At 41.7% G+C, this 23,765-nt stretch overlaps 1 protein-coding gene across 1 annotated transcript in view; it reads right to left on the minus strand.

Moving 5' to 3' along the window:
- Positions 1 to 20,217: 20,217 nt before the first annotated feature.
- Positions 20,218 to 23,765, minus strand: part of hs3st4 (heparan sulfate (glucosamine) 3-O-sulfotransferase 4) — a gene marked incomplete at its 3' end in the record, with an annotated part of 102,714 nt that continues 99,166 nt past the window's right edge. Inside the window, exon 2 of the mRNA XM_080775357.1 lies at positions 20,218 to 20,860. Within this exon, the coding sequence (XP_080631483.1) occupies positions 20,218 to 20,860 (643 nt within the window). The remainder of the gene's footprint in view (positions 20,861 to 23,765) is intronic.

Consider the following 23,765-nt stretch of genomic DNA (forward strand, 5'->3'; position numbering starts at 1 on the left):
CGGCCATGTGTGCGTCCTCACAAACGGCGAAAATAGCCGATCTGCATGAGGAAATGCAGCAGTCATGTCAGGAGGGGGAGCAGCACAAATATCCTAAGAGTAGGGCAACCAAAATTTTATGGTCAGCTACGTCCCTGTGTGGATGCTCATTCCACAGTCCCTCTCCTACACACCATGCCACTCATGCCAGTGAGTGAAACAGCCTTTGTTTAGCTTGTTATTTCATGCATTAATTTGTATTGCTGTTTTATTGTTTTACACTCGTTTATGTCATTGCTGTTCTTCTATCAATGTTAATTGCAGCATCTTTCCATTTTCATAATTATGTGCCTGGTAAAGCACTTTGAACATTGCTCTACAAATACAAGATATATGGTATATTAATTGAAGAAACTAATGAATACTGTGTAGTCATGTAGCTAATGAAGCGTTTAATTAGATTATTCAATTATATTAATTCCTAAAGGAAGTAAATATGTGTGCATCAGCACAGCAATAGTTTAGGTTTAGAGTCTTGAAGCTGTCCTCATACCATGCAGCTGATATGTTATTTATTGCACTCGGCCTGCGTGTAATTGCTGTGGGCAAAGTCTCTAAACTAAATAGGTATAACAGCCCTAGCTCACCCCCGGTGTTTGCTTGACTGACTTGAAAGGATTACACAAGAACTATAGCACTGAATTATGCTTTCTCACACATATATAGGACTTATAGAATTGTATTTTTGTCGTACCATATCTACTAGCAGCAATGCGTATAGCATAGCATGAGTATCAGTGGTGTAAAAAGTACTCGCATGTTTTACTTAAAGTATCAATACTGTATATAGACATAATTACAAGTAAAAGTCCAGAATTCAACATTTACTTGCGTAAAAGTACAATTGGTATAAAAATGTACCTAAAGTAGTAAGCACTAATTATCCAGAGTCGAGTGTGTCATAGTAATGGACTTTGATTAACAATGCCATGTTGTGATTTCACAGTGCATTGTGACAAGTTGAAGGTAGACTATACTAGAAAGACTACTAACCCCTTTGAAAACATTTTGTATACATCACACAATTTTGCAGCCCATTTTTTTCACCCAGTGACAATTGTCTAATGTAATCCTGGGCACTACACTCCCTCTGCCACCCTGGGGAGAGCAACAAACTGACCTCATGCTTCCGTCAATACATGAGGAGTCCAAGCCGCTTCTTTTCACCTGACAGGGATGTTTCCCTGGTTGGACGTAGCCATAGCGCGTGGAAGGAACACGTTATTCCAACCAGAACATGCAGACTCCACACAGAAAGGCCCTTTTGCCAACCCCACCTATATGGGCCCTGTGTAAGAGAAGGGCTTTCTAAAGGTTTTCAGTTTAGGTCACAGCCATTTCCAGTTTCACATTTTTGAATACAATGGTGTAGATCCTCATTGAATAGATACAGTGTCACCTCTGCACACCCATGATAAAAAAAAACATATACCGAGATGAATATCTGCTCCAATGCTCCATTGAATATGGCCTACTTGTACACTTGAGATAGATGATTCTGAACTTAGGTGGCTGTAAATCATTTTGTAATGTGACAGATTGCCAATCAGGGAAAACTACCGCAGTATCATGTCTTTTTTATTGGTTATTATAAGTTATGGTTTGATTGCTAGCCAAGAAAGACATTTCTATTAAAGATTTGAAAAATGCGCGCCAATGCTTCTGCTTTGTACAAAAAAATCAGATATGGGTGGAGGCCGTTTGGACTGGTGTATCACGCCTATTGAACACCTACAGTAGGTGGGCTTGGCTTACTGTATGAGTCTGTATGAATACGTGATAACATATTACCTATTGTAAGTATAGCCGACGTTCATATTTCGGGAGGCATCTCTTTTCAAACTATGCAGAATGACTCACCGATTCCTTAGTTGTGCTGAGTTATTACACTCTGCAGGGGGATTGGGTGGTTCAGTGCATCTTGTATGCCCAGTGTTTCCGCTATCAGTGGCGTGCACAGACATTTTGAGGGGCAGGTGACAAAAGTGAAAAAAGGGCACCTTTTGCAGAGCGTGGAACCGCCGGCTGCCTTAATAGTGTGTGCGATTTATAGATTTTTATAATATATTAGCAGCTTTTAAATACAGAATTGGTCGATGTCACCATGTGCCACATATTGTACAAAACAATAAAAAAAATGAACAATCTGTACAAAAAAGGGAAAACAAACGTTCAAAAGGGCACAATGCTATTCAGAGGGCAAAAAGGCAGGTTCTCTAGCCCCGCCTCATGTCTATCTGTGCACGCCCCAAGTCGCCCCATATGCATTATCGTGTGGGGGGCCCCACACAATCATGACCAGCCCCCAGAGTATATGATTTTTAGTAGGCCAAAAGACTGCAAAATGCGTGCGCTGCACGAGCGTGCATGTGTGAAAGCTCCCCCCCACACTATCAGCTTCTCAGGCTAGGGGAAACACTGTATGTGGAGACAACAGACAGCAACTAGATGTCATACTTTTACTTCAACATCTTTAAAAAGATATATCTGCAGATGTAATTATTTCCTTTGCATTATTTTCATAAATCATACCGCTTGCCAAGAGTTTTAGGCATTTTACACTGTGGGATCTCTTAATCCAAACCTCCAGGTCGCATGTTAGATAGGTGCATAGAGCATCTCAGAGTTCCACCCCAGTCAAGCCACCGCCATATAAATTAATGCCTTTGGACATTTTTGTTTAAGAGTGTGGTGTGCACATTCAGTTCACTGCATGCTAACTGACTTTCCGAATTAGAATTTTCCCTGCCTCTTGAAAACAAATCCCCTCCTGCTGAGTGTGCCTGGTTTGCATATCACTGAAACATCAAAGAATGTTTATGCTCTGAATACCATTTTTTTCAGCCCGCACATCCTGTGCATAGTGCTTTTCCTCATTCTGAAATATGATCCATGACTCTTACTCTGGCACTGAACGCTATATGAATCTTAAATGACAGTGGCGGAAGAAGTAAAAGTATCAATTCCACAATGTAGAAATACCCTGTTGGCATCAAAATGTACTTAAAGTACAAGTACTCATTACGCAGAATGGCCCAATTAAAAATGTATTAAAATCTTTTGAAAATAGCAGATATACAAGCTCGCAAAACATCGCATCGTGACACATTGTGAACCAAAGACAGGGCTGAAGTGGTTATGCATGTTTTCTAATAATCTACTAGTTACAAAGTAACTCAATATTTCAATTCATTGTAGTGGAGTAAAAAAGTACACTATTTGACTCTGAGATGTAGTGGATTAGAAATAAAAGTTTTGAAAATTGGAACTACTCAAGTAAAGTTAAAACAAATACCTCAAAATTGTACTTAAGTACAGTACTTGAGTACATATAGTTACTTACTACCACTGATAAATTATAAATCGGAAGATACACAGTCAGTGTGTCCCTAAATGAGAACATTCTGCTAAATCCATTCCTAATACTGCAGCAGTGATGCTCAACCGTTCTAAATTTCAAAGCTGCCGAGTTTGATAAGCATTAGGGGCCACGGACCCCCATCTGATACCATTTTTATCTCTGCGACCGCAATAACTGTTAAATTCTCAGTGTTACGGTAATTCAACTATGAGAGTAAGTTCCACTCGTTTACTTGCAAGAGTTACAGATCAATACGGCTTCATTCGGTTCCATTTACATGCACTCTCTTGAGAACCACTATTGGCCAGTCATCGTATTCACTAAAAGGGATACACCTCTCAGACCTCAGTGCGTGCTATATCTCCCCAAGAACACACAAGGCACTGGTTTGCTGCACGTGGCCGGCAGGTTACTCACTTTCCTGTTGGCCAGGTGTGGCCATCTCTCCCGGAGCTGGTTGCGCCTCTGTGCTGGTTGCTCCTCTGTGATGGCTGTGCCCGGGGCGCCCCTCCGTGGACTTGTTGATGACCTCTCTTCCTCTTCCATCTATTAGAAATGGATTATATCTTTGATGTATTTACAAACTATAGAAAGGCCTAACCAGGTTCTGGGGTCGCAAATTAGCCTCGGCTATAAACTCCATGTACTGTATACAATTCAACGGTTTCATGTTTTTATAACTTGGCACATTGTTTTTTGTATTGTCCCTGATAAATAAAACGTATAAATAAAATTAAAGAAAATTCTACAGTAGCCTATATGAAACTTCTCCTTTAACTGGATCACACCTTCCCATCAGCTATCCCCATTGGCCCAATCTTACTACAGCTTCGAATGCAATCAATACACTTACTACATATGGAACCTTTTCTGGCCTACCATTCCCCATCTCTTCATATGATGTCAAATGTCCATGCACAAATGTATTTTTTTCTGTATCAGTGTTTCTCAATATTTCATGTCAAGGGCCGCAAAAAGTATATGCAATATGCTGCCGACCGGCATCTGAAAATATGTTGTTCCAGGGACCTCCCCAGAAGCAAAGATTTGAGTTAAAAACTGAAACTCTGAAAGAATATATACTCAAAGATTTGCACGATTTTTCAAAAATAGCAGACCTACAAGCTCGTAGCGCGGCACTCTGCATTGTGCCCCTACTGTACAAGGGCAATTCTGATAACAAGCCATTGTGTTCATACACAAGTCAGCTCTTCCCCCTGGCTCCCCATCTCATGTCTATCACAAAAATTCACACATAAAAGACAAATAAAAAAAGCCAAAGCGAGACAAATCAAAACAACTTTGCAAATATACCGACAGGCAATGTTTCTTTAAGACCTACTTAATCCTCTTAAAACAGTCAACAGAAAAAGAAATGTTTTAAACATAAATCCTGGCTTTTCCCTGTACCTGTGATGAACGACTATGGTAATTTGCCTGAAGAAAATGTTCAGATTAATACATGCATGTCTGTGTGTTGAATTAACATACTGTAGTAAATGATTAGAGACACCCTCGGCACGCTCTCTGATAAGGGAATACAATTTGTTTCTTTTCTGACCTTTCGGTTGATTAGAAAGACATTCTATGAGAAGTGGATTTGTCTCTAGAATTGGCCAATCCGGCAGACATGAGATAGCGTTGTTTAATGGATACATATTGCAGTCTGTTTGGTAGCTTGTGCAGCAGGATGGGAATACCTGCAAGCAACAATATGATCCCAAGATGGTTCATTACACCAAATGTACACAAGCCTTATACTCCCTGGAGTTAAGCCGCAGCGCGGACACACACGCAAGCACCACGCACGCACGCACACACACGCACTTTCAGATTCACAGAGTGTATGCTGGAAAATGCTTGTTTCCTGCACACTCTATTCGAACCGCTATTATTACTGTAATTGATAACAATTAACACAGTTTAAGCTGAATATCCATTATACAGACTGAAAGATATAGGCCTACTGTGTATAGTCTATTATTGTACCTCCAGCGTTGAGGAGCTATACACACAGTAAAACAATCCTCGCCGTTCACGGTTCCATTTGTACATTCAGAGTTAAATCAACTCTGGGGATTTTACTGGGTATAGAATACACGGAGGGTGTCGTTCAAAAAGATCTTTCTTTTCAACCTTAGTTGTGTTGTTCCGCATTGTTTTTCTTCCCGGTTGGAATTGCTGGAGGGTGAAAACCTGACCCAACTGGAGTATACTGCTGCATCATGAATGCAGTGTCAGCATCACAACAGTGTTGTTGTTGCCCAGGCCCAGTAAACAGACACTCTATTGACACGTTACCGCAAACCAAAAAGATTGAAATGAGAACCGCGATTATGTATAATTCAAATAAATTACTCTAAATCATTTTTATGTGCTCATCATCACACACACACACACACACACACACACACACACACACACACACACACACACACACACACACACACACACACACACACACACACACACACACACACACACACACACACACACACACACACACACACACACACACACACACACACACACACACACACACACACACACACACACACACACACACACACACACACACACACACACACACACACACACACACACACACACACACACACACACACACACACACACACACACACACACACACACACACACACACACACACACACACACACACGAGCTGTTAATACTAGTCCATGCCAAACCAATAAAGATAGCAATCAAAGTGATCGTCTAATTAAAAAAGGGCTGTGCACTGTACAGACAGGGAAGGGCCTCTGTAAGGCCACTGGGACACGGTCTAAGGGCTGCTGAAGATCACTATATGCTCCCATTATAAGATAAGCAAGAAAGAAAAGATTAAGAGGTGACCTAGTTAATGGAGGCACTAGTATTGAGAGTTCATGCAAAGCAATTATGAATTAATGCCATTTCAATAATTAGCATTAAGCTTCGGCTTCATCAAGGTATATATACTAACGTGGTAGTCACCGGGGAATTTAGAAATCCCAAAGGCACGAGTTTCAATGATGTCATAAAGACAGCTGCTCCTCTCTCTATTACATCTCAGGTCAAAATGTTTTAAACTGCCAGTGTGCCGCCGCCACCACCACCCACACATCATCTCCGTTCTGCCCACTGACGTGTTGGCATATACCAGGTGTCACCGGGAGCAGGGCTGGTCATTTTCGTGTGAATTTGGCCCAGAACCGGCCCACCACAACCAGCGCGCAGATATCAGAAACTCTACCGCCCACTCTGCCGAGGCACACACAAACAAACAAGCCCTAATACCACCACTTTTACAGAACAACATAAATGATACAAACCAACAGACAACTACACAACCCTTTGTAGAGGGTTTATTTGTCACTCACTGATACAGGTACAGTGAAATTATCATGATGGCACTGGCAGAATGGCAGCACGCCCGGACCTTTCCTGGTGGCCTGCCGCCTATTGGCCTGCCTGCCTGGTCAATCATGGTGGCCCCCTACGGTCGCGGCCCACCGGGAATATGCCCGGTACGACCTGTGGCCAGTCCAGCCCTGGACGGAGTTCAGGACCTCCGCATGTTGAATCTACAGTATGTATAGTGTGAGGACACACATTTCCAATGATTTACACCAAGCAAAGAAAAAGGCTATCTGCATAGACACAACATTGTAGGCTAGCTAAAAACGGATACTGGGATTCTATAATCTGAAAAAATAAACATAATTAACTCTCTAGTACAGGACAAGGTCCTCTTAAGACAGTATACTATATCTGAGGCTGATCAGCATTTTGAATATGTACAGAAATTCAGACGGATTCAGTGGCATCCTGTTTACTATTGACCCCAGGGGCCCTTAATTGAGGCAGTTCCAGCAAAAGGAGAAACAGTTTAAACACTTAAACCTCATTGACAGGAGTCCCCCATGAATCTATACTAGGCTGGCCCCTCCTTTTTTCACTGTATAGCAAATATCTTTCCCAAAAGCAGCCGAATGTTCGGCCCAGAATTAGGGCTTCTAGTGTTCATGTGGTTAAACATTTAAGCCCCATTTTAGTTTCCGGTTATCTTTCATGCCGAAAACTGCATGGATCGAGGTCCCCATGCAGGCACAACATATTTTCAGAAGGGGGTCTGCGGTCTGATACATGTTTGAGATCAACTCTACTACTGCGTTTTGGAGTTTACACGTGCTCCGATCATGGACCTCTGATTCTGCAAGCATCCAACATGATGAATAATAGAGAATATCCACAATTGCAGACTTCTAGAGGCAAATTATCTTAGCCATTGCTAACAACTGAATCTGAATAGGTAACAACAAGGTCTATTGTTGTGATGATAATGTAGAAAGTGTTCCCAGAACTCCGCGGCTGCCCCATTTCCCATGTGCAAGCATAATAATATAAGCAGCAGAACCTCAAGGTGTTTCACTTGACTTGGAACCAACCCTGTAGCCTTACTTAATTATACAGTATTATGACATGCCACACGTACTGTATATGCTCCTTGGGGCCTAAAACGTCATCTAATTTGCATTTTATATAATGCCCTTTTCCATATAGTACTTTACTATGTGTATAGCGGTGGTTCTCAAAGAGTTGCAGGGGGACACCAGCAACATGTATGAACACAGCATCTAAATCAGTTTAAACCTACATTGTTTATTTGAAAATAGACAATCGATGCATCACGATGTATACCGAGCTTAATCTTTTTGAAATATTTTAACTGTATGGCAAAATAAATAAATAAATAGATCCACGGCCAAATAGATGAAGATGTTTGAGAAGCACTGGTATGCTGTAGGCCCTCGCTAGTATTACAATCCCCGTAGATTGCCTGTTCGCACGGTGTCGTTCATGACGTGCTGTCGAGCTTCCGCCGTTTCCGTTTGCCAAATCCGCCATTACTCACAGTGTGCGCACTGTGCGCGTCTTAAGCACTAAATACAGTATTTGACTTCAGAAGCGTTTATATTGTAACCTCACTTGAGTAGGCCTGTCACTTTCATGTTCAAAAGCTATAGCCTAACAGTGAATGCAGGACAGATGTCTCAATCTAAGAATAATTACAGACTCATTATGTTCATATCATTGAGTTGTAGGTCACAGCATAGGTTATTCCACATGTGTACATTCTGCATTTCCACAGATGTCTGATATTATAGAGAGAATAAGACAATTGCTTTTTTCTGGCACAGGGAAAACTGTTCAAAACCTTCTTGGCACAGTAGCCATTCTCTAGCAGTGCATCTGTGTTGCCGCTAGCCACAGGCTGCACCCACTTGTGCTCTTCATACTGAGATAAGCTGGCATGGAAAAGCGATTAGGAATAGATGTGGACAGGAGCCGAATCGCAAGGATTGTTTTTGTACGTGTATTGTGATTCGCTTATCTTGATAACTCTGTTTTCCATTTCTGAAAAATACAATTTCTCAGAACCAAAAATCTTTTGGAATTTATTATAAAAGGTACCCTTACAGGTCTGTAGTGTACAAATGGAACCAAATGGACTGGTGCAGATCCCTTTGGTTCCATTTGTACACTCCTCTTGAAATTGCTTGAAATGGAAAAAAAAAGTTTCCGAACCTAACATAAGGCCCTTCTAAATGGAATTTGTCTAACTGTATGCATCACCAAGCCAGCCAGCTTCATCTAAAGCAACGGTTCTCAACCAGTATAGGCCGGGACATGCTTTTGGGGGATCCCCAGATGACAGTAATGTGACAATGTGAGGACATTTAAAACTTTTTTCTGCTTTTTTGGAAAGGGGGAGAGAGATGGGGTGGAAGACATGCAGCAAAGGTGGTCGGGATCGGGACTCGAACCAGCGACACACTGTGCAAGTGTGCAGGCTGGATTACCAGCCTATGTGCCTGAACTGCTCGGTCCGCCCAGGCCCATTTAAAACCTTTTAATACCCCCCAAAACATATTGCAGCCTCATCCTTTTAGATGTGGTGGGCGTGTCTAGCTTGATTTTAATCATTGCAACAGAGCTTGTTCCTTGTAGACCTGCCCATATGCTGTTGTATATAATACGCCTAATGATGTTGTACACTCATACCTGACGAAGACCCACAGAGGTCGAAACGATGCAACAATAAAGAATTTTCCTGGGAGCTACAACTCAGTGTGCGGACATCCCTTCCTTTTTCACAATACCCCAAAAATCAACTACAATAAAAACTGGTCAAACGCTGTCCCAAATTGTCATATAATAAGAAAGTTGTGAAAATATATGTGTGTGTGTGTGTGTGTGTGTGTGTGTGTGTGTGTGTGTGTGTGTGTTGTCCTGAAAAGGTTGAGAACCACTGGTCTAAAGTGCCACCGCGTGCACTGAACCATCACCACAAGCAACCCCACTGCTGATCCATGTCGAACATGGATGGAACTCTGCCAAAATGGTTTGCTAAAACTCACAGCAGAAGACACAGTGGAGTTAATCTGGGCAGAAAGCGAACCAAAACACATAGCGGAAAACGCGTGACCTTCAATGGCTCACGGTTTGTTCAATGACATTTTGTTCCTCGTCAACTTTAATCTATTCATTCAATTAACGTGTAAATGAAATGCCATTTTCTCATTGTCTTTGTGAATAAGGCTCTAAGGTTATATAATAAAACAAATCACAACAACGAATGTCGTTGATGATAATATTCTGTTGATAATATCCTGTATCACAACCATATTTGAGATGCACAGTGAAGCAGCAACCAGGTGCAACACTACTGATTGCCAGTTACAGTATAAAGTTATGATTATTCAGAGCATGATAATTGCCCTCAAATGCATGCATGACTAAACAAAACATGAAAAAAAACAAAAAAAAAACCTCCCTTGGCACGTCTGGGCCAGTGTGTGTTAGTTGTGCGAGGTAAGAGATAAGAATAGCTCTGGGGTTGATCAATGACTAGATTATTTGAATGTCAGATGTCAGCCAGACATAATTAACCAATTTAGACCTGATTTCCTGATCCTTTAATTTCTGAAAAACCCATGTTTCTATGTCAGTGATTCTCAAACTATTTCATTTCAAGGACCTCGGAAATTATCTGTACTTGACTGTGGACCCCCATGTGAAAATATGTTGTTCCAGGGACCCCACAGAAGCACATTTTGTAGTTAAAAATGTTTGCTCTGAAAGCCTAGATATACATTCAAAGATTTGCGCCACATTTTCACGATTTTTCAAAAATAGCAGACCTACAAGCTCGTAGCGCGGCACCGAGTGCCGCTTGTCTATGAGCTTGTAGATCTGCTATTTTTCAATAGCTAAAGTATAACACAAAATGGGGTTCCCGCTCTGAATGGGTTAAAGCTTGTACATATCAGTAGTTCATTCATTATTTTTGTTTATGTGGCTCCAATAATATGGTATACACTGACCACACCTCTCACACATAATTAATGTTTACTGGCAGAAGGTTAATATCCACTCAAGACAAAATGAATCAACAGTAAATTAATGAGACCATTAACTGCATTGATTGATACCAAAATGAGCCTTCTTTATATGCAAGACTTACCTGGGTGTGTGGGAGTATCGATTATAATAATGCCTCTTTTAGAGAAGCCCTTGTCCAGATGGGTGATTTGTGTGGAGATTATCACCAGGGTAGGCCTGCATAGACTGGGATCAAGTTGCTTTGCAGATTGCTGATCCATTTTCCATATCTAGAGCAAATAATGGAAATGGTTCATTGTTATACTACATACAGTACAAATTACAGAAGGTGCATGCGGTCTCAGGGAACGATACTACATGTCTTCTAAATCCTGACAGTTTTCTGAAAACCTTATGTCAGTGGCGCTCAACCTTTTTGATGTCAAGGACCCCCAGAATTATCTGTATTTGGCCGCAGACCCCCATCTGTACATATGTAACCTGGCAAATAGGGCACAGGACACAGACATATATTGGGGTTCTTTATTTCCCAAGAAGTTGGTGTTGGTGTATCTTATTGGTATAAAGAATGCCACAGTTTCGCAAATATGGCATGCAAGCCTGTAACATAAAATAAATCTAAACAAAATACGGTAGTGGCACTATCACAAACAGTGTATGAGGAATGGCCAACTCACACACTGAGCAAACACTGGTCTCCCAAGCTTCACCCTTTTCCAAGTACAAAGACACAAAAACTCATATCAACCAAGTTCAGCTTTCACCTCTTGTTTACAATCATCAAGATCTTCTCAAAGAATCCCCACAAATACAGGTTGCTTCTTATTATTCAAGACGTTTTTCAGTGTAACCCTTGACCCCCAGAACATGGCACACTTAAAGTGACAGTGTCCCTGGTGGATTTACATAGAACTACAGGCATATATGCCACTTTCGCTGTGAAAGAAATTATATTCATAAATAGCAGACCTATAAGCTCGTAGCGCGGCCACACTATGAGCTTGTAGATCTGCTATTTTTCAACAGCTAAAGCATAACATAATGTTTAAAACACCAAAAGGGGTTCCCAGAGCGGATTTGGGTCCTTTTTGTGACACAAAGCTTAATTGTGTTGGTTGTACCTCCAGGTTAATGGCAGACTTTTTTTCCTTCAACATATTCATTACTTAGTAAATGGCTCAAACAATCTTACCTTGGGTTTTCATTATGAAGTCTGGCTGGCACTGGCAATTTCCTTCCTGACGTCAGCCCATGACGCATGGCATGCATGGGTAGATCAACAAAATAAGTGGGAGCTAGCCTACTCTTTTATTTTGTGTCTTTGTGGTTTTCAGAGGTGGGTTTACTGACTTACTGACTCCTGTACATTCCCCAAGACACCAAGTTGGCCCTAACCCTACACTGCTCTGGCCAATAACACTGGTCAGGTGGAAGTCATTTTCACCTGGCTGGCACTGCATTAGTTTTAATGGTAAAACTGTGGCTTGTTGACTTTCTGGAATCTATAGGCATATATGTGGCTAACCCTGGCTTCTGTTGTTCTGCTGCAGCGGGGGACAGCCTTTAATAGATCCTTTTCACAGCAGCCATGTTGACAGACCAAGCAGCATCAAGGTAATATATCATTTGTGTGTGTGTGTGTGTGTGTGTGTGTGTGTGTGTGTGTGTGTGTGTTCCATTCAAAGTCTCTTGTGTGTCAGTGCCAGCATGATGTTAAACTGCACAAGAGCTATCTCTGCTGGCACAAAAAGTAACACCTAAAAGGAAACACACCCACAAGCCACAATTAATTGTTATTAACTTCAGCTGTGTTTACCTGTCAACCTGTCTGCTGTGATTGTGAAAAGGGTCCATTTCCTATCTGGAGTATATCGGGGACAGCGGGATGATGATGAGCCCCTGAGTAGAGAAAACGAGCGAAGATAAGTTGTTGAACCACTATGAACAAGCTGCAGTCATTCTGGGGCATTATTTTTGTGCTGTTTCACAGCTAGCTGCTGCCGATCAAAAGTGGCTGCAGCTGCTGTGATTTACAGGTTTCGTGTTAACAGTGTTTGCTGCTCCCTCTCTAGGTCGTCCTCATTTCTTTTAAGACAAAAATCTGTTCAAAGTCATATTTTTTGGATCGCAGCTGGTTGGATCCACAGTCACGAATAGCAAAACTACTCCCCATCATGATTCATGTACCTGTACCAATATAGCCTGGCTAATAAGCCAGACCGAATCAGCCGTTGGCAAAAAAAAATCACACCCGTGTGAAGTGAGTGGTGCAACTCAGCGTGGGGGTCGCCGGGGGGAGGGGGGGTTGGGGACACACATGAACACACCGGCCCGGTTCTGGCGAGCCTCCCCGTGTCCAAAACCGTTGAGAAATGACAGTTACCGTGTGGGGGTCCCTCTACTGTACCCTCTACTGTACCCTGTACTGTACTGTATTGTACTGTACTGTACTGTACTGTACTGTCACTGTACTGTACTGTACTGGCACACCTGAAATCATCATAATATACAGTTAATATGTGCGTGTGTGTTTGTGTGTGTGTTAGGTTGCGCACAGGTGGTGAAAAACAACCATGCTGTTGTTTATAGCACATAGCTCCATAAGGGAGTGGTTGCACCACTCAAAATTGCCTGCCGAGTCTGGCTTATTAGCCAGGCTAGTACAAATAGGTCTATATCTCCAGTGCATAAGGGACTTCATGAGCTAACAGCTCATGAAGTTCGCACTGCGGACGACACCGCCGTCATTGGCCTGATTACAGACAATGATACTGCCGCCCTACAGAGAGGAGGTGAGAGCCCTGCCCTGACATTGTTGTGTCAAGGAAAACAACCTCCGACCTAACGTCAGGCAAAACAAATGAGATGATCATGCATGCTTTTGAAACTAAAGGTTCAGACCCTCACATCTAGAGTTCAGGCCAACTCGGGTCTATGGAAATATATTATCAGGAGACTGCAGATAATATCAACCACCTCCACGCCAAGACTGTGGTGGAGAGTGAGCACTGAGCAGCGTCGAGTTCGTCAGGGCTCACGTCAGTCAGTGTCGTGATAACCTATAGGCTGATCACATCATGTGAGACAACAGCTCTTCTTCCTCTGGAGACTGTCCGCGTGACCCCCGTGCCACTCTGAAGCTTCTATAGCTCCACCATTATGAGTTTCCTGGCAGGTTGCATCACTGCCTTAATATTTATACTGAAGATGCTCAAAACACAACTGACTGCAAGGCTCTACAGAGGGTGGTTGAAAGAGCAGGGCACACCTCACGGGGGACGCTGCAGTGGAGAAGGTCAGAGGAGTAGTAGTGATGTGCACCGTACTACCTCTGTACCTCACCTGGGATGTGCAGACAGATCGGGTGAATCGCCCAGGTTGGCTTCTACCATTGCCAATGTATAAACCCAGCGGCAATGAATGCAGGAAAACGGCAGATTTTTTTTAACTTTAATCACATGTTATGCTGGATCAGGTACTGCCAGAGGACTTTAATAGAGTTTACAGGTCTATTCTATATGATTTGAGGAGGGATTCCATGGGATATAGCATGTTGATCCATTAAAGACAATTTTGACTATACCGGTATGTTGTTTTATTGAGAAAATACACACATTTCCTGCTGCTGGCAGTTTTTTGTCTTTGACCACATTTAACTGAGGGGCTGCCATCGTGCAGCCTCAAGCTTTTCACCAGAGGAGAAAAACTGAATTTATATTTTTTTTATTCAAAATGAGTTACTGGTAATAGCACAGGCAGACTCTTCACATACTAGAGCATGTCTGAAATAAATGTCAATGCTGAAATCGACAATATGAATATTAAACATGTAGCTAGTGAACCTTTCATGTTTTCTCAACTCACTGTTTTCTGTAAGACATTACTCTATAAGCCATATCTCCAAAACTGGTGGGTCAAACTGAACAACCAATATGTCAATTTGAAGATATGATTCCCTGCTTTCATATGACATGAGAAAACGAAAAAGACAACCATGCCCCCCATGGACAATGTGAGATCTCTGAGGTCCCAAGATCCTAAAAGTTCCTGAGACTAAGCGAAAGACTAAGGTGACCGCGCTTTTGCAGTATAGTTGCTCCTACTGTACATTATGGAACGCCCTACCTTTCACTTTAACAACGCTGAGTCTGTTGATATTTTTATGTATGTTGAAAACGTTTTTATTTCTGAAACATTTTCCCGATGTTATTTGACCTTCTTGATTATGTTTTATTGCTTGTTGTACTGATGTACTCCATTTTTCCTTGCATCATTACACTATGTCTTGTTTTAATTTGATTGATTATATTGTGTTCATTGTACAGCACTTTGTAACCTTGTTTCGAAAGGTGCTTTATAAATAAAATGTACTTACTTCTTTTACTAAACTGTTGAAACACTATCGAATATCAAAACCTAATGCAATTTTTACGATCTAACCACAATTTTGTGGTTTGTAGTTTTATGGTGCATTATGTTATACATCAGTGCATTTATTGAAAAGTTGTTTCAAATAGGTCACCTATTCTAGAATCAGCCATCATCATGCAACGAGACTGGAAGATCTTTTTTCTTCATTTGTTTGAAATAACTAAACAAAGACTAAATATGAATTCTCTCTGGGTCGTCTTCAGACGAGCCCTCCATCGTTGCTTCCAGTCATCCTGGTTCTCCATACATCTGGCCAGCTCATTGGTGCTTTGCGCTCCTGTGTTGTTCTTGTGTACATATGTTAATGTGGGACGTCCTTGTGCCCGTGTGTTGGTTCCCACAGCACTAGTTTGCTGGCCCGGCAGCTCTTGGTGTCTTTGGCAGTGTCCTGCTAGTCTAATTCTCCTGGCTGCTATTTTCTGGCTCACCCTTGGCATTCTATCATACAGGTTTCGTTTTGTGTTGGTAACATGTGTGCTCTTACTGATGTGGTGGCCATGTGCCTTCTGTTATAAAATGCCTAAACCAATTAGATTATTTCTTGAGCACTATCCCTGCCCACATAGCTGTGTCTTGTGTGAGCGTCTACTGTAGCTATTAGTTAAACTGCACATCCCCAGAGAAAGTTTCGGGAATCCACTGCAGACTTTACAATAACATTCCCTTTCTTCAGTGATGTCACAACATGCTTTGTTGAGGCTTAAAGGAGTAGTTCACCCAAAACAATTATTGAATTACACACCCCATGGAGCCTTGAATTCATGGAGATGTGTTTTGTTTTTGTGACATTCCTAAGCCAATAATTTGATGACCAGAGAGAGTCCTACCGGAGACTTATTACAGAAGAGATATCAGTTGCATAGTAAACCTGTACAGTACTTATCAGTGTCCTTCATAGCATCATACCTCTTAAGTGGCAGTTAGATGAAATGAAAAGTTGTGAGTTTATTAATAGACTTGAAAAGTGAAGTTTGGACCCAATTGCAATTGTTTGGTAGCCATAAACGTCTAGACGTCTAATTGCCAATTAAGTACCGGATGCCACGGACGACAAGACGTCTTCCCTTGGGAATTAAATTTTCCATCCATAATAATTAACAGAAACCCTTCACATTGCAATGGAACATGCGGCATTGCATAAACAATTCAGCTAGGGTTGATATCCTTATTGGTTGGTAGGTCAGTCGGGTGCACTTGGTGGCCAGGGAATACACCACTCATTATTTCAGTTCATGCCAGTCGTGGGCGACACACATTAATACATTAAGACTTGAGGCAGATTCTACAACTCCTAACAGTCTTCTATAATATCAGTGGACCCCTGAGAACCCTAAGATTATATAGTAATTTCATCTCAAAATATGTACTTCCAGGGATCCCCAGAAGCAAATATTTCAGTTAAAAAATGTTTGCTTATTTTTTAATACTGTATATATCTGCTAAAATCTAAAATGACACAGATGCTTTCTCGTAAACGTAGATGCTTCCTGGAAAGAGTCAAAAGTAAAATATTTGTCTTTGGAAAAAGATCCAAAAATAACCTGTGTATTGTACGCAGTGCTCAAGCAAATATACTGTGTTTCTGTCCACCACCAGACAACATTAATACATTAGTACATTTCAGTAAAATGATAGCAATGGCTCATATAATGAGCAGGAAACACTTCTTTGTCATCCGAGTCTTTCCTTTTCTTTACGCTGAAACCAGCGGTGAACCACACAGCACCACACGACCCCCACAGGGAGAAACACGTGGAGGACAGCTTAGCATAGTCTTTCATGCGCTGGAACTCTCGCAGGATGAATCAAAGCACCCCGCGTCCGTGCCCACCAACACCGATCCGATCCTCACCTGCAATATAAGAAAAATAAGCGTCTGAATCAGCTAACGAGAGCTTAAAAATACACACGTAAACTTGTGGCAAGGAAGGAAGTCTCCCATGCACATGTGCCTGGCAAAAATGCAAATGCTGTCACTTTAGTTTCGACTTCGAGCACAGAGTGAACTCAGACATTCGGCACATTGCAAACGCACGTCCACAGCTGCTCTAATAACGCTGCAGGTTTCTCTTGTGAATTTACTGAATTACTAGCAGACAGATTGCATGGTTTGAGGGTGATTCGGCTATGGATGGATGTGTGAAACGTTGCGGAGTCCTGTCTTATTGGTTGTGAACTTGTGATTATCATATTTCTTTGTTTCTCAAAGAAATACGAATTTCCTTTTTTTTGTAATTCATCCAGCTTTTAAACAGCTCTAGCTGTGTGTGAGCCATAATCATTTGCAAATATTATTCGCCTTTTATTTATCAGCTTAGCGGTTATATAAGGTGAGAGTAAAGAGAGGGAGCTAGAGGAATCAAGATGGGGAGAGACCGAGAGAGAGAGAGAGAGAGAGAGAGAGAGAGAGAGAGAGAGAGAGAGAGAGAGAGAAAGAGAGAGACATGCACAGACAGACAGAGTGATTGCCAAGAGGACACCAAGGGATGGCTGCACACAACAACCTCAAAGTGGAAGTTGTGTCTCTGGGAAAGTGAGACTCAGCGGTAAGTGTTCAGACTTGGTGTTACAAAGGGCAGTAAAGTGCTTACTTTGATTGAATCAATTGCTCCGCGTAACTAGCTGGCGGTGCCGGGCCTCCCCAGAGTGACAGGAAGGTCTGCAGAGAGTGAACCAATCCAACCTTGCGTTGTATTCGGAGAACAGGGGAGATTAACAGTGCAATGCATCATAGCTGTGCCAAACCACTGATGTGTAGCAGACTGTATTTATTGACTCATTGACTATTGATTGTCTCAATTGATGAAAAGTCCAGAGACAACAGACAGATAGATGCACAGCAAGTTATGCAAAACAAGATCATGGGTCATGTTACTCTTATTTCATTGGATAAGCATGGATAAAGTAGGATTCAGAGAGAGAAACAAATACCTGCCGAAACCCTGTTATTATAATCTTTACTCTTATAGCACAGTGGTTCCCAAACCTTTCCAAGCCAAGGACCCACAAACAGCCGTAGCCTCTGGCGGTGGGGCCCTTTTTGCGAAATGGCTTCACCCAAAACAATAAAAAAATAGAAAAAAAGAAAATATCTAATCTATAAACTCACAACGTGTCATGCTGCAACACATTGTCAGCTTGTAAATCTGCTATTTTCCTTATTTTCAAAGATTTCTACGTTTGATAATGAATGAGAAATTGTGTGGCATGCCCAAAAAAGGGATGCCAACAATCTCATTGATCATGATTAATTTGAATATATAATATAATATCATTTTAATTTGTATATATCATTTATTTTTAGACTTTTTCTTTCCCCTTTCCCAATTCCACCCGCCTGCGGCCACGCCGGCCGCTGCATGTAGCGTGTGTGTGACGACCCAGTTTGTCCTGTGGATCACAAGCAGGTGGAAGTAGGCTATAACTTTTAGGTATATCACAGACATGTCCCTGACAAGCATCAGTCGATCTGATTTAGATACATACAGTACAGCAACAGCTCAGTAATTTATCTGGATACGTTAGCAAAATTCACGTTTTGACATTGTTCCATTGACAGGTTCACTCAACAGGCCAATAAAACTTGAATGACGGCAAACGTCACCGCGGCATATGTTTGTCAGACAACTTGTGTGCAGTCGTCCTGTGTTGTTCTTCACCCTCATTAACCTGTATTACGTCGACGAGAAAGGGGGATGCAATCAGACTCTGTAGACTGTAGAGAACCGTCAGATTGATCTTTTCTGGTCTATCAAGCATGTTTTGGCATGAAAAATGTCAGGGTGTAACATGATTGAAAGCATAAACAATCCTCTTGATGTTTGCAATTAACAAATTATATGTCATTATGTTAAAGTCATTTATACGACACCACGCCAAGAGTTCCTGGTCTATGAGGACGCTAAAACGCTGTCAACGATGCAGCCAATTTGCAGTTCAAAGTATTGAACGTGAATGGCAGGCGCCAAACATCTATTTTGCTATTGAATGTGTGTGCAATTACTGAGTGCGGGCCACAGAGATATCGACACCAAGGAAATTAACACTTTGGTCAAACTGGGATGATGGAACAAAAACAGAAGGATTGTCTCCACATACAATACAAACACTGACAACTGAAAAAAGATGAGTGCATGTCAAGGGATTTTTGTACTATTTGTCTACCAATTTCCTTTCCTTTTCTTTTCTCTACAACAGCAGGACAGTGTCAAAAGAAATAATCCATAGCACTTCTTGGCCTCAGCCATTTGAATAGAATGTCTTTCTCTACTGTATGCTGGTGAGTGGGTGTGAGGGCAACAGACTGCAAGGAAAGTAAAGGGAGGGGGAAAACAGGCAGAGTTTGCCCTTAGGGCTCACGAGGTAAGGACACTTAAATCATCGCATGCATTGCCATAGTCAACAGGATTTCTTTTTTTAAGATCAGCTCTTTTGCTTTAAAAACAAAATGAATAAATCATCTCCTCTTCACAAATATAAATATATTTTATGTATAATATATACAATAATGTTTTGCCACCATCAACAACATTAGTATTGAGGGGGATCGAGAGAACAAAAAAGCATTATGTCAGTAAACTCTTGCCGATGGGTATACAGACATTGCAAAGACATAGTCATGATTGATTGACGTGCTCAAGCAGTCTCTCTGAAGATGCAGATGCCAAACGATAGTTTGTTGTATTATTGAGAAGGCTGGTGGTGTGGCTGTGCTATATGTGCCTGAATCACTTGTCTGCTAGTCCTGAGAGCTATACGGGACTGTCCACCTTTCTCCCAGCTCTCTGTCTGCTAGTCCTGAGAGCTACGGGACTGTCCACCTTTATCCCAGCTCTCAGTCTGCTAGTCCTGAGAGCTAACGGGGTCCTCCACCTTCCCCCAGCTCCCACTGAATTACCTGTCTGCTAGTCCTGAGAGCTATACAGGTCCTCCACCTTCCCCCAGCTCCCACTGAATCACCTGTCTGCTAGTCCTGAGAGCTAACGGGGTTCTCCACCTTCCCCCAGCTCCCACTCAAAGTTCTGGCCAGTCATCTGGTAGAACATCATGTTAAAGGGCTTGTAGAACTTGTGCAGTCGGCGAATGACGTCGGGGTCGATTTTGGGATGAGTTCTCCCTTTTGACTTGCCCAGGCACCGCGGGGTGCTGCTGTCCTCTGGCTTCTTCAGACACGGGAACCCTTTCGTTTTGTTGAAGTAAAAATGTTTATCCGTGACAATCCGCTTCAGTCCCAGGAAATCCTGCACTTTGGCCATCTCCCCCGCCGGATCGACGATAAGCCTCTCCCCGCTAACAAAGTGCATCTGAGCCAGAGGGAAGTACTGCATCCAGCTCTCGAGGTGCAGGGCGTATATTCCGATGCGCAGGGCGCTCCACGAGGCATCGATGAGACCGAGCGTCCGGTTCTTAAACGCCAACACCTCAAAGGTCGGAATCTCAGGTTTCTTGGACAACGTCTGCGTGTAATCTGAGATGGCCCTCGTGACGGGGTTGCGCACCACGATGATAAGCTTGATGTCCCTGGCCATCGTGTGGATGCGCTTCGGGGCGTGGTTAGTCACAAAGTAGCTGGGCGTCTTCTCCATGGTGATCTGGCCCTCCAGCGTCGAAGGCATCAGGTCTCTGAGGAGACAGAGACAGACAAGACAGCAGACACAGCAGTTAGTTCAGGACCAATGTGACATTCACACACAAACACACACACACACACACACACACACACACACACACACACACGAGCGGTGACCATATATGGAGGCGTGATGTCATGAGGCGTGCTTATATACAGTAGGCATGATGTCACAAGGCGTGACCATATATAGAGGTGTGATGCAGTGGTGGAAAAAGTACAAAAATATTTTACTTAAGTAAAATACTGATTCTCTACTTGAAAATTACTTAAGTAAAAGTACAAAGTGCCCATTAAGAAAGTTACTTAAGTAAAAGTATAAAAGTACCTCAAATAAAATGTACTTAAGTACAAAAATTTACCCGGCGTAAAATGTACTTAAGTATAAAAGTAAAAATTACAAAGTACAAGTACAAAGTACAAAATACAAAATTATTTTCAAAATGAATACAAAGAAATGAATTTCCAAAATTGTCATCCTGTCAAAAGTGGCTTTATTCCAAAAAATACTGAAAATACAGAACCCCCAACAGCATACATCGTGTTGGGAAAGTTCTTTTTTTTAGGAACTATAGTTCAGTTCACAGTTCAACATTTTTAAAATGAACTAGTTCCGTTCATAGTTCATCATTCCAAATTTTGAAAAATGAACTATTATAGTTCTTTTTCGTTATTTTTTTGCTTTAATTTTTATATATTTTTTACATTTTACAAAAATTGCTCTTTTGCAATGTGAAATGCCACCGAATTATTTTTCCTTCTCTATATGGGCTTTTGCATGCTTTTATTGTGAAGGCAAAAGTTTCTGAACGTTCTCAGAGCCTGCATCTCCGCATGCTGGGGTTGGCTGATCTACAAGCTCACAACGTGTCCGGACGCGACGAGTTGTGAGCTTGTATATCAGCTATTTTCAGCACGGAACACTTTGTACGGCGAAGAATAAATTAGGCTTCATTCACTGTGGAAGAGAGATGTCTTTTGTTGGCCGTTCGTGGCGATATTATGGACACGTACCTCCTCGAAGCGATAATAACCAACTAAGCTATTGGAAGCTATTTTTCGTGGCACATTATGTGTGTACAACAACAAGTTCCCTCAGTGTTTGTGTTAGGAGTTGGGACAGTGTCTGCTGTCTGTCAGCGTGCATGATCATCATGCAGTAGCTAGATGCGCGCTCCAGTGACGGCTGAGAAAGATTAGTTAATTTGTGTCGGATAGGGACTTATTGGTTGGTTTTCCGCTAAATATTAAGGCATGTTTAATGCATCCATGTTGAATGCGTGTGACAAAACAACACAGTGTGTGCGTCTTGCCGTCTTCAAAGCAGGCCAGGCAGCAGAACACAACTCCGCCCCCTATTATCTGAGAGTGGAGCAGCCCTGTTCAATTCTCAACTGCGCATTCCTCCAGTAAGACAAATATAAGATTTTATTATTTAATTTGTAGCGAGTAACGAGGTGTCCGATTTTAAATATAGCGCATTAAAAGTACGATTTTTTCCTTGTAAATGTAACGAAGTAAAAGTAAAAATACAGCAAAAGAAAAGTAGTCAATAAAAGTACAAATTCTCCAAACTTGTACTTAAGTACAGTAACGAAGTAATTGTACTTCGTTATTTTCCACCACTGGTGTGATGTCACGACGAGGCGTGACCATATATGGAGGCGTGGGGTGACTAACTAACTGACGGACGGGAGATGCAGGTTTTCAAAATAATTTACATAAATATTTTCGGAAATCTCTATGAAAAAAAAAAGGGTTGTCTATCTGTTGAACCACAAAATGGCTGCCACTACTATGCCCTAATGTGACACAAATTACACTGTGCAAGCAAATTCATGACGTTTATCAAACTTGAAAGTACAAGTGAAAATGAGCGTTATCATCACTGGACGTTATGTTCTGAGGAAAAATGTACAGCTAATTACATCCATGCAGCAATCTGTGAGAGATAAAAGAAAGGGAGATAAAATGGCAGGCGAACAAGTATGCTCATTGCTTAATTGACTCCATCTGTGTTACTCCAGGAGCTGTTTTGGAACATTAATAATGAGTTCGCTGCATATCATTAATACTGTGGCGCCCGGGGTATTGTTTTGTCATACATTTATTATGCGTGCGAGGCTCCACTGAGCTCTGCTGTGTGTGTGAGTCTCATTCCTCAGCATTCACATGCATGCCTTGTGAGCATGGCACTTTCTCTTTCCTCTCTGTCCAATGTTTAAGGTTAGAGGCTGTTCAATGAAGGGAACACCAGTGTAATCATTGAGTGTCATTGTGTGATCATTAACTGTAGCTTAGAAATGTTCCTGTCTGTGGAACCGTGTCCTGTCAGTATGGGGTGGCGGGAACGCCTTTCGCCATGGTCACGTTTTCTCTGAGAAAGAGCTGGTGGAATCAATCAGTGCTAGAGGTAAGTATCATTCATACGTCTTATATTTCGACAGTTACCATTTTTATATTGACAAATAAAGCATTGTGTTATTACATCAAACAAATCCTCATCAAATCCTTACATCTGTGTCCAATCCTAATCCCTGCTGTTCTGTTTGTTTATTTGCTATTGGATTCTGTGCTAAATTGGTACAATAAATCCTTTGTGAGACGGCACTTATTTACTTAGAACTTCAACCATAAGAACCATGAGGTTACGGTGTAGTATAAAAGGAAATGGAATCCAAGTATAGTCTGTGGAAATACATTTGTTGTTTACAAGCATACAATGAAGTTTTTTCATAGACTTGCACTGTTAGACAATATTCCCTATATTTCAATGATAAAAGCTATTTCGTTCTGGCATTTTTTTTTCTTTTTTAAATCCCCCATTAAGTTGGCCAGCAGTGCAAACGTACAGTAACGATACGGACACATCAATCATTCGCATCTTGGACATATTCT

Source organism: Protomyctophum bolini, assembly GCF_963924005.1.
Source record: "Protomyctophum bolini genome assembly, chromosome: 11".
In the NCBI taxonomy this organism is placed as follows: Eukaryota; Metazoa; Chordata; class Actinopteri; order Myctophiformes; family Myctophidae; genus Protomyctophum; species Protomyctophum bolini.